The 12,841-nt window shown below is 40.2% G+C and overlaps 1 protein-coding gene across 1 annotated transcript in view; it reads right to left on the bottom strand.

Moving 5' to 3' along the window:
• ptprq (protein tyrosine phosphatase receptor type Q) overlaps positions 1 to 12,841 on the bottom strand; it is a 171,285-nt gene that overhangs the window by 42,190 nt on the left and 116,254 nt on the right. The window contains exons 40-44 of the mRNA XM_080191499.1: positions 9,117 to 9,238; positions 7,322 to 7,508; positions 6,990 to 7,231; positions 6,340 to 6,409; positions 3,860 to 4,018 (exon numbers count right to left, since the gene is read on the bottom strand). Of these exons, the coding sequence (XP_080047625.1) occupies positions 3,860 to 4,018; positions 6,340 to 6,409; positions 6,990 to 7,231; positions 7,322 to 7,508; positions 9,117 to 9,238 (780 nt within the window). The remainder of the gene's footprint in view (positions 1 to 3,859; positions 4,019 to 6,339; positions 6,410 to 6,989; positions 7,232 to 7,321; positions 7,509 to 9,116; positions 9,239 to 12,841) is intronic.

Raw genomic sequence — 12,841 nt, 5'->3', positions numbered from 1 at the left:
AGCACCACCGAGAAGATGGTGCCTGCTTCCAGTATGACATCAACCTGTGGCCTAGTATTACTCTGCCTGGATCCTAGGCCACAGTGAGTAATGACATCGTGGGCTGGAAGGCATGAGAGGTATGTCAACAGCAAGGGAAGATGGTGGCTTTCAGTGGAGGTTCTTCTTGCTGAAGTAGTTTCCCCGATCAGGCATTCAGTGCCTTTGAATGAGGCCCCCCCCACCACTGGGAGCCTCACAGGTTTGCTTGTTGTGCTTCCCATACAGCACGTCCTTCACCCTCCACTGGATTAATACCAGTGGTGTGGGATGAGGCTCTTAGTGAACAATAATTGCCCATTTATAATTCTTAATTGGCGGTGGGGCAGGAAGCTCATGTAAGCTCTCACTGCATACCTAATCAGGATGGAGGCAAGGCTGTGGTGGGGTTCCCACTGCCACCCTACTGCCTCATTAAATGCCCTTCACTGTTGCCAAGCTTGCCTTGGAGATAGGCATCAAATTCCACCCAACTCACAGTTGAGATCATGATGTAGTCGCCTGGTTCTCTTTTTCTCTTTGTTTTTTTCTTTCCTGCTTGGATGGAGAAATCTGGCTTCCACTTAGCACATCAACACAACTGCATTCTCAGAGCAAGAACTCTGATGCAAATGTGTCCGGTTCACTAAGAGTTCAAATCACTAAGCTGCACAGTTCCATAAGGTAACTTTCTATCTATTAAAGTCAGCTGATAAATAATTCACTGCAGGAAATGCAGTTTTGTGACATCTGTTCTTTGCATTTGTGTTTTGGAATGATAAGACTCAATAGGAAGTCAAATTTGTTCTCCTACACTGCTCTGCTAGTGTGTATTTTTACTGCCATACAGCTTTGTGCCTCTGCATGATGAGGCTCCTTATCATTAGTATATCTAATTTAGTTAAAAAAATATTAAATAGTGCTATGAAGCACGTAAGTGTAAAAAAATGAAAAACAGAAAACAGAAGGAACAAATGTGAGATCCTGTAAATATGTAATGTAATAATTGCAAGAAAAAGAGAGTTAAAATGGTTGTAGAAATCTAGTAGACCACTGAAACATAGTTAAGAGATTCAAGTGCTAATGTCTTCATAGAATTACACCTAGGTCAATGCAAAAAGCTTTAAATTGGTCTTGGGAAACATTATTTCATCTTAGAATATGTACAATATTAAATTGACGATGGGGATAAACCCTGAAATGGAATACTGCTTTAATTACAAGTTATGAAAGTTACACAATGGTAAAAAGTACATGTTATTTACATGGATTTCTATTTTTCAACAATGAGGATATTTGTTAATTTGATTTCATACAATTGCATGAAAGCAAACTGCTTTCTTATGTGAAGATTTAAAAAACCTAAAAATCAATGCTAACAACAACATTTTCACTCATGTAAACCACACGATGGCAGCATAGGAAATGGAAAATGCAATGCCCATGCAGTAAGGATGCTTTTCAGATGTGTCTGAGATGCATCATTAGCATGAAGCACTCCTGAGTAGGAATAACATGTTCACGCGCAGAACAAACTCCCTGACCTTGCACTGATACCATGTGCCTAAAATGGGAAGATCTTCCTATTCCAATGCTTTCACCTTGGTGAGCACAAAATTCATTTTAAAAATGCCATTACTGGTTTTTGATGCTTTATATTTGACTCTTGAGCATCATTATTATCTTTAAAAGTCAGGCCTTTCTAACAGCATACATACATTTTTGCACAACAATGAATCTCTAATAGAATGTCAAAAATGGAGGGGCGATTCTCCCAGAAAAATTCTCAGTGTTGCAGTCAAATAAAACTGGAGTAAATCACACTGGATTTTTCAGTGTGGTTTTCAAAATGAATCTCCTACACACTGCATCACAGAGTGCACTAGCATGATAAACGCAAAAAAGGCCTATCCCCGCTGGAGAGGCCAGCAGCATAGCGCTGAGAAGGCCACTACGTATGTGTTGGTCTGTCAGCGCCGAGAACGGTGCATGTACAGCAGCCCTGCACTACTGATGTCCCGATCGCTGGCCAGCCCCACAACCCTGCATCACAGGCCCCTCCAACCCCCTCCAACAACCGCGCCCCCCCCCCCACCCCCCTCCCCCACAGCCCGACTGCTGGCCTCCCGAACATGACCAGCCAGTCTCAGCCCTGTCCCCCTTCGACCATCACCCACAATCCCCTGATATGATACCATGATACTCTGGAAAAGCTGTTAATAAAGAGCTCTTTTGAAACTGCACATGCCCTATATTTCAAGCATCCTCATGAATAGGCCCAAGTCTAACATTTCGAGTACTCAGTCTCCCACAGATTACCCTGGAAGGGTAAGGTAGCATCAAGAATGAGCAGCAACAACAAGGATGCCACAGTCATGCCAAAAAGATATTCTGCCTACTGCACAAATAAGTAATAAATATGAATTTCAGTGCCAGTGCAGTGCCAGGTATGGAGGCTGTATGAGGTAACATTTGGCAGATCATATTAAATAGCAAGCTGCTTTGGCTGTTCTCAAAAAGCTGAGTATTGGCTGTGCTCAACCAGCCTGTGCTTGCAAAGCTCAGAATATAGTGCCTAATGTCAGTTGTGGTTCTATGATTGGACAGCACTTGCTGAATAATCCCAAGAGTATTATGAATCACACCAACAACCAATTTGAGGTTATCAACAGACTCGCAATGTAGCTCGCTTCTGTTTGTGAGCAGTTAAATATATTCACACACAGGGACCTGTCCTTTTCAGGCAAAAGGAATATTACCAGGCAACACAAATTTAAAAAAATAACCAAATAGCTCCCTGATGTATTCTACATAGCAGTTTTTCACCCAGTCAAAGCCTACTTGCCAACCAATCAGCATCCTTTTCTCATCCAATTTCAATTATTGCTCCCTTTGAAATCTGGCATTCTTGCATCTGTCCAGATAAGCACAAGAAGAAAAACTTTGACAGCATGTCTCTTTTCTTTTTAGCAATATTCTCGAGACACTTGTTATTCAGCAAATAATTGGAAGAGTATCATTTCACCCTTAAAATCGAGTCCGTAATTCAAGAATAAAAACAAAGATGCTTCTCAATATATTGTATGCCATCTTTAGCTTATTGAAATAATCTGAATAAAACTACACCAATATCTTCTCTAACACTGATGCACCTGGTTCACATAGTGCTGCAGGGACTCTTGGTGTAGCAATTTATTTAGCCAGTGTTCCTGAATAGCATCACTCCTCTCTGGGAATGCCTGACTAGGGAATCAGCCTTATAGTCAAGGTTCTCATTAATCCACACAGCCTCACAGCAACCCAAAAGTTGCCATGCACAAATCGATTTTTTAGGTTATCACGTCTGCGTGACTGAGCAAAATAAATTTAAAAGACTGCACACTTAAACAAAGTGCCACACGCCAACAAAATGAAACGCAGTCTATGGTAACATCATCGGAACTAGCTCTTGCGATGTTACTCTGAGATAAATTGATGAATTATCACCAATGAATTTCCTCACTTTATTTAGATTTAATGGATGCCAGTTCAGCAAAGTTTGGAAAAAGTAGTCATAGAATCATAGAAGTTTACAGCATGGAAACAGGCCCTTCAACCCAACTTGTCCAAGCTGCCCTTTTTCTTTAAAACCCCAAAGCTAATCCCAATTGCCCGCATTTGGCCCATATCCCTCTATACCCATCTTACCCATGTAACTGTCTAAATGCTTTCTGAAAGGCAAAATTGTACTTGCCTCTACTACTACCTCTGGCAGCTTGTTTCAGGCATTCACCACCCTCTGTGTGAAAAAATTGATCCTCTGACACTTTTGCATCTCTCTCCTCTCACCTTAAAATCTTACCTTTTATTTCGGTTACTATTACTTGGATTTTCTTGATAGAACCATGTTCATCTGTGAAATAACATACAGGCATTCTGATAGTAATAGTTGTAGAAGTGACTTGCAATACTTTGTTTTTGTCTAAAGCAACAGCTGGTTTGAAATTAGGCTTAGGCGGAGCTGTGGAGAAAATTGAGTAATTAAAATTATTGCTCAAAACAAAACTGGAAGCATTAATGAAATGGTTGTATACTGACCTCTAGGACTATTAAATTTAATATTTAGTTCAGTACAATTAATAATTAACATATTCAAATAATATAACATCTATATTTATAGCATATATGTCTCATGTGACCTGTTGAGCTATCTTGACAATTGTGCTGCCATTAAAAAATATGAAGCATTTCCACGTAACTCTGCATGTTATATTACCATCATTGTCTTTTAATAATGTCTTGTGACATATTTTTCTTGCGTAGAAATGTCAGAGGTAGCCTATGGCAGATGTTTTGTGTGTTACTTCCCTTTCCTTTGAAATTCTGCCTTAGCATAATGAAAACAGATCAGCATTCATTATTCACAAAGACACAGAGGCAGATTTTTTTGACTGTATAGAATCATAGAAACCTACAGTGCAGAAGGAGAGCATTCGGCCCATCAAATTTGCACTGACCACAGTCCCATCCATGCCCTATCCCCATAACTCCAAGCATTTACCCTAGCTAGCCTCTCAACACTAAAGGGCAATTTAGCATGGGCAATCCACCTAACCCGCACATCTTTTGACTGCAGGAGGAAGCCGGAGCACTATGAGGAAACCCACATAGACATGGGGAGAACGTACAAACTCCACACAAAAATGGCCCAACCCGGGAATCGAACCTGGGTTCCTGGTGATGTGAGGCAGCAATGCTAACCACTGTGCCACCGTGCCGCCCTTTTAGAAAAATGTTGGATCATATTGACCTGGCAGTTACATTGAATGTATAATGATTATCTTGCATCTTGGGTGGAGCAAGAGCGAAAGAGAGTAGAAAGGAACCACTCAGGGTCCTGTTCCTTCAGTTTCTCTGTTGCTTATCCTGTTCTACAGTGAGATTAGGTACTTGGAAACACAAAGAATTAGATTGTCACATGACTTTTCCTCACCAATGACCTAGTGATCGAAATATGGTCATGGCTAGTATATTGAAGTTGCAATGATTACACCATGACTGGGAATTCCTCTCTCAATCAGGGTCGCATTGGATAAGCAATTACATCTAATGGTTTGTCTCCAAGTTGAGCATCCATTGAATGCCAACAAGCTTTGATAATAGGATAGGAAATGGCCTCCATTCATCTCTCACAAGGCAATTGTTCCTGGTGCAGCTTTGAAGACAGTTTGTTTCCACTTCAATAGTCTGGAATGTGGAAGGTACAGTGATGCAAATGTGTAGCCATCTTTAACTGTGATCCCAAGCACTTGGGACATAGCCTTAGTATTTTTAAATGAACCAGGGGTTTCCAGCCAGTAAATTCAAAAACCATTTTTCAATATAAAATATGATTTCAAAACAAAAGAAATAAAATAGAAAATGCTGGATAAACTCAGCTGGTCTGGAAGCATCTATGGAGATAGAAACAGTTAACATTTTGAGTCTGTATGACTCTTCTTCAGAATCCTTGGGTGGATTCTCTGCTCAGGACACCCGCCCCTCCACCGCTCCCCCCCCCCCCGACCCCGCCAACACACACACACACACACACACACACACACACACACACATATATATCGGGGAATGTTCCTCGGCGGCAGGAGGCAGCCCACCGTTGGTTGGCTGTGGGTTCTTCTGGTCCCATCACTGTCCATTGGATTATCCAACTGAATCCACCCCACTCTGTTAGGAAACCTGCAGCGGGAGTGGACGGTTGACGGGAGCGCCCCTTAACTCCGTTCCTCTCTCCACAGGTGCTGCCGGACCTGCTGAGTTTATCTAGCAGTTTCTGTTTTTATTTCAGATTTCCAGCATCTGCAGTATTTTGCTTTAACAGAAATAAAGCATGTTGCTCAACATGTTATATGTAGTAGCTTGTATATTTTTCAAACTTCCATAATCTTTATAATTCATAATGATTATTGAATGTATGATGATTAAAAATGCATGGCAACATCAGAGCAAGTTGTTTATAGCTAGAAAATACTGACTGCAAGACTCAGATTTATGTGAGATCACACAATTACATAAGAGGTATGTGCATGAGTAGACAATGTGGCTCATTGAGCCAGCTCTGTCATTCAATACCATCATGGTTGATCTTGGGCTTCAACCTAATTTTCCTGCCTACTCCCCATATCCCTTGATTTCCTGAGAGACCAAATATATGCCTGTCTCAGCCAGAAAATGTTCTCACCTGTATTCTTGCTGTTGCCTTTACTACTTTTATGTTTAGTTACATGAAGGGTACAACTGAAGTGCTTGAGATATAAATTACATAAAAGATAGCAGAATACCTACCTTTAACATCCATCGTTACCTTCTGTTTTGATGTCTGTGGCCCAACACCAGCTCCATTAACGGCACGAACCTTGGAAAAAGGAACTGGCATTTAGATAAAGGAAATTGACTCAGGCAGCTTGACATCACAGGGGATGGGGGGATTGTTTTCAGGCAGGACTATCCTAGGGATGAAGGGAAAGAGGTCGGGGGTGTAAGATCATAGGCTGGGGAAGTGGACTTCAAAGGCCTACAGGGCAGACCTGAGGGTGGAACGCTAGAGACAAGAAATAATCTAACCATTGCCCCATGACATTCAATGGCATTACTACCACTGGATCCACCGCTATCAACATCTCGGGGGTTACCATTGACCAGAAACTGAATTGCTCCAGCCGATAAAAGAGTGGGTCTGAAGCTGGGAATTCTGCAGCAGGTAACTCACTTCCTAACTCCCCAAAGCTTGTCCACCAACTTTCACAGAATCATTCAATTGTAAAAGCACAGGGGGCCATTCAGCCCATCACATCTGCACCGGCTCTCCAAATGAGCATCATGATTTAGTGCCATTCTTCTGCCTTCTCTCTGGACCCTTGCCGAAAAATTCTGGCCCTTATTTGTCGTGTTAGGCATTTTTTATTCAAAGTGGAATGTTAAAAAGTGTTTCTTACCTGTATGGTATATGTAATTCCACCTTTCAGCCCTTCTATGACAGCAATGAGTGATTGATTCTTTTCAACAACTTTCAGATTGTTTATGCGGAGTTCAGAAGATACTCCTTCTTTGTAAATAATAGCCTGGTACCCCTGAATATTACCATTTGGCACAGATGGCGCCAGGAAAGATGCATAAACCTTTGTCACTTCATCTGGTATCTTGTGAAGGGTAAAATTCCGTGGTGCATCTATGGGCACTGAAAAAAGCAGGGTTTTGGTAGGTTACTTTAGCAACCAATGCTCAATAATTTAAAGCAAAGTTTATGTCATTGATAAAGGACACTTACAAGCTTCAAATGTCCTAATGATGATTGGTTCACTTGGTTTACCATGAGATCGAGCCTCTTCTTGCGTGCCAGTAAATGCTATGATGATTATAGAGTATTTTGTGAATGGCTTTAAACCAGATACCTCACAGGTCTTGTTTTGTTTCTCTGATCTAAAAATGGTCATATTCAAGTCCCCGCTATCAATCTGTAAGAATTTAAAAATAAATCGTTGATACAATGTATTAATATTCAAAGATTCTCAGTACAGATCTTCCAAACGATTTCAGAATGTATTATGGGTTCAATTTTCCCATCCCACCTGTCATGGGAATCATAGCGGGCGGGACAGGAGCATTGACCTTGGGCGGGATTTTCCAGTCTTGGGGTGAGCGCGGCTTTATTTTCCTTCTGTATTTTTTATCTATTTTCAATACGATGACGGACTTATAGGCAGTGGTTCCATCTTTCAGTGTGTTTGAATCAAGGTTACAGTTAAAGTTATTTTAAGTGAACAATTTTACTGATTTACGCTGAGTGGGGGGTTGGGAGGGAGTGGACTGCAAAGTTCCATTGACCTCAAGCAGGATTTTCAATTTTGACATGAGCATGGCTGAAAAATCCCACCCTTCGATTTTTTCATTAAAGTCTGACAGAGCTGCACCTCTGACTTTATTATAAAGTGTCTGAGCTGAAAAGTATTTGAAATTGCAAATAGCAGCTTTTCATCACAATTATTACAGGTCGCATAACAATTACTTCATCAACATTCACTTTCCTTCATTTAGATCCATACTTTTGGTCAGCTCAACTGTGGTCTGTTTACTCGGCACTGTTTCTGCTCAAGTGCAGCTGCTGAAATATTTGATCATCTAAAGTTGTGTCATGGTGTTACACAGTACCCTTGGCAGATATGCCTCTAACCCCACTGAGGTCTGACCATGACTGAAATTATTAATGCACTAACCCGGCTTTCACTTCCTATACGGACAATCAAAACACTTTGCTCTAATCTCGCAAAAGCATTTGTTTCAACACTGTTTAACAATCATTGCATAATGTTTAAAAGGGCATTTGTTTCCTCAAGTTTTTAAGCTAGTATGCATAGTTGTAGCCTTTATTTTACAGGAATTGTTTATTAAACTTTACATTCTTGTCTGAAAATTTTCAATGCATGCATTAGGAATGACTTTTCAAGTTTGTGCAGCTGGTCGGGGAGGCTCTCCGCCAATAGCAGGGACTCAGACATTTACGCCTTTAGCTCCTACAAATTAGCTGAAAACAACTATGTTTGAAAATTTAACTATTTCACAGCTTGGTGGCAATTTGGTGGGATTACAATCACTTGTCACTGAAGTATAGGGTGCAGGTTCACACCAATGATTTTCAATGGAATTCATTCTCAAATTTGGCCATTGGTGCAGGGGTGATCCAAAGTAAAAGCCAGATAATTGCACTTATGAAAGGATAGAGAAAAGAAAGACTTGCACTTATATAGTGCTTTTCATGATCACCAGATGTTTCAAGGTGCTTCACAGGTTTTGAAGTGTAGTCACTGTTGGAGTGTAGGAAATGACTGTTTGCGCTGTTATATGCTCTGTCTGAGGCCAGAACTCTCCATTCACCTGACAAAGGGGCAAACCCCGAAAGCTTGTGAGTTTACTATCAAATAAACTGGTTGGACTTAAACCTGGTGTTATCAGACTTCTTACTGTAGTGTAGGAAACACAGCAGCCAATATGCATTCAGCAAACTCCCACAAACTGCAAATGATGATCCATGTTTTTGATGCAAATGATAAACGCAAAGCTCTTACCGATGTTACCTCTATTAGATAAGAGGTTGGACCTGTGATAATCGCAGGCTCTTCCCAGTCAATCTCAATGGTGTCAGAGGATTTTACTGTAACAGTTATATTTTCAGGAGGACTGTCTGGAACTGCAGAAATAAAAATACTTCTTCTCAAAGAATAGTTTAAGATTAAGAATGCCATGCTGCATAATGCTAACGCACTTAAGAAGAAAAATCAAAAGTATCAATATGTAGCAATTATTAATTTTTTTTTGCTATGGATTTGAAGATAGATCAGACTCTACAGTTGGAAACGAACCAAACCCATACACAGTAAAGTTAATTTGTTAGTCACAAGTAAGGCTTACATTAACACTGCAATGAAGTCACGGTGAAATTCCTCTAGTCGCCACATACCGTGCCTGTTTGGGTCAATGTACCTAACCAGCACGTCTTTCAGAGTGTGAGAGGAAACCGGAGCACCTGGGGAAAACCCACGCAAACATGGGGAGAATATGCAAACTCCACACAGACTGTTCCTGATTAAGGGCAGATCTAACTTTCTATCCTGGTTGTAAACTTCCCCTAATGTAAAAAAAAACCCTTTCTCTATTTTAATATTTCCAATACACCAACATCTATGCCATCAACTATTCTGTACCATTTGGCAAAACTCAAAAGCCAGGCTTAGTCATTTAGTTATCTTTTAGTAGAAAGATTGATGCAAAAAGGCTACCAAGTGCACGCTACTGGAAGGGTCTTCCCCCTCTTCAATCTCCCAATCCCTTTTGAAAACAAGGCCATGCAGTTTGTGGACATTCACTCCATTATTGCTTCGGCAATGCTGTGATTAATGACACCTTTCTGGGTACAGGTCAGTAACACAGCACACACACTGATACCCAGCACCCTATAAAGAAGAACACAACCATACCATTTGACCCAATTTGTCTATTTCTTTAAACTTGGGGGAAATAATGATAACCAATTTTCACCTCCTGCCATTTTCTTGCTGCAGTTTCTGTACAATAACAAGGAAGGTGATGATTAGAAATAGGAAAAGAAGATTCAGGAGATTATTTTTCTGCCCTCATTCCATGTGAAGGTGATGGTATGAACATATGTACAAAACATATGAATTAGGAGCTGGAATAGGCCATTAGGCCCCTTGATGCTTTATTCAAAAAGAACATAGCTGATTTAATTGTGGCATCAATTCCACTTTCCTTCCTATCCCCTATATCCTTGTCACTCAAGAATCTATTTAATTCAGCCTCAACAATATTCAATGATCCTGGTTTGATCGCTCATTGGGCAAGAGAGTTCCAAGGACTCAAGACCCTCAAAGAAAAAAATTCTTATCTCCAAATTCATGTCCCTAGTTCCAGTCTCTTCCACAAGGGTAAACATCAGGTGGAATTCTCAAGCTCTTCTCACCAGTGGGATCTTCTAGTCTTGGCTAAGTTAACACCCACCACAGGTTCCTCCATGGTGGCATGAACAAGGAATGTAAATCACCATTGATTTCAGCGGGTCTGGAATATCCCAGCAGCAGGCGATGGTTAGCTACCTCCTCCCTGAGAAAACCCGCCACAGGAAGCTGGAGAAATCCATCCACCTTTACTACCTTTTCTGCATCCACACAATCAAGATCTCCCAAGATCTTATATGTTTCAGTAAATTCACCTCTCATCCTTCTAAACACTAACAGATATAAGCCCAACCTATACAATCTTTTCTCAAAAGAAAACCACCTTATTCCAGGAATCAGTTGAGTAAACTCTCTTTGAAATCCTTCTAATGCAATTATATCCTTTCTCAGACTAAAACTGTACACAATACACTGTAGTAACCACATATTCAATTCTGTTATCCAAGTCATTAATAGAGATTGTAAATAGTTGAGGGTCCAGCACAAATGCTGTGTCATTTCACTCGCTATATTTTCCAACCCAAAAATGACCCATTTATGCTCTTTGTTTCCTGTTAACTAACCTTTCCTCAAGCCATGCTAATATGTTATCCTCCTACACCATGAGCTCTTATTGTGTGTAGTTATCTTTGACATGGCATCTTATCAAGTGCCTTCAAGAAATCAAGGTATGCCACATCCACAGGTTCTTCTTTATCCACATTACTTGTTGCTTCCTCAATCCTTGATCAATGGTAAAATTATTAAGGATGCATCAGACACAGCCAATTCTGGAGACCTTATTGCATATCACAGATCCCCTCCTGACTTGTTTAAGCCTGAAAACTGCAAGAGCCTCTGTCACTATTTTTGATAGTCAGATTGAGTTATCAACTATGGCAAAATGGGACATTGCTTGTTGCTCAATTATCTTCAGTGATATGGATTTGTTCCTTCAGAGATTGCGGAGAACCAAATGCTGGAGAATGTAAGCATTACAGAACTTTCTGCATATTGTCAATATGAATGATCCTCTAAGTGATGGCACAAACCATCTGCATATTCAGAATGTGGAATCCTTTCCTGTTCACAAAGGTGATTTGGACGGCTTTCCTTTTGTGGTTTGGCATGCGCTCGCCCACTCTGCTTCCTGGTTTATGTTGTACGGATCCCCGGGACATCTTGAAATCAGTGTATTTTTTCAGTAAATTCCAGGTGAAGCACGAGTTTATACAGAGGTTTCTCGGAATCAGTAAAGGAAGTTCAAGCACAAGGTGAATTTCCTTGAATTTTGGCACTAAAAAAATCAACATTTCACTTGACATTGCTGTATCAGTACACGTATCTGTCTGTGTGCTTCTGATTTTCAATAACACTGCCAGTTAATAAAATGTATATGAAACAAAAACATTTTACTTCAAGAAAATGTTACTTATTGGATGACTCTAAAATACGTTTATTATGAAATTTTTCATAAGAATTTCAATGAACTTTGGTTGGCACACCAGGAATTGTCACAGTATGATTGAAAGTAGTTTTAAACCAAGCCCAGTAAGTACTGGTGAGGGATGTTGCTATATCTCTTTCTTATAAATCACAGTAATTTGCCCTGTAAGAATTCTCTGTCTTCATTCTCTCATCCCTAGATAAGCTGCCCATTTCCTGTTTGGAACACTATTTCTCTGCTTTCCACAGTAATGCATTTTCTGTAACAAATAACCATGATTTCCTGATTATCATGCTTCTATTGCGGCATTGGAATTTGGGTTGCAGCAAAGGTCAAGGGCGGTCTTTAATGCTTTCCCTCCAAGCTAGGCTACAGAAGCTGTAGCTAGAACACGTTTGCTAGCAGGTAAATATGGATGGCATAACATTTTGGGAATCATCCTCACAACAATTTAGGGTAATCCATTCATCGACAAGTCATGCTTGCCATTTATGTTGATAACCATTTAATCAAATATTTGAATTTGTGTCAATCTCTTTGACAATAAATGTAAAGTGATTTTTTGAATCAGAGTTACATCTTTTTCATGAATTATCTTGTACAATCTCAATGTTACAGATGAATTCAGTTCTAATATTTTCAAATATAAAGAAACGACATATTGCACAGAAACACAGTGTGCAAACAAACAAAACAGCCACTTTACATACAGTTTCATTCTGGAGTTAGGTTTTATGCTCTGTTAATATTTTGCACATTGATTTCTATGTATATCAAATACTTAGAATCATAGAATCCCTACAGCGCAGAAGACGCCATCCAGCCCATCGAGTCTGCATCGACTCTAACAAAATATGTTACCCAGGCCTTCTCCTCTGCCCTATCCCTATAA

The sequence above is a fragment of the Carcharhinus amblyrhynchos genome, chromosome 6 (assembly GCF_965287045.1).
Source record: "Carcharhinus amblyrhynchos chromosome 6, sCarAmb.v2.hapA, whole genome shotgun sequence".
Lineage (NCBI taxonomy): Eukaryota > Metazoa > Chordata > Chondrichthyes > Carcharhiniformes > Carcharhinidae > Carcharhinus > Carcharhinus amblyrhynchos.
Note: the sequence above shows the minus strand (reverse complement) of the source record. Positions and strands in the feature narration are given on the sequence as shown.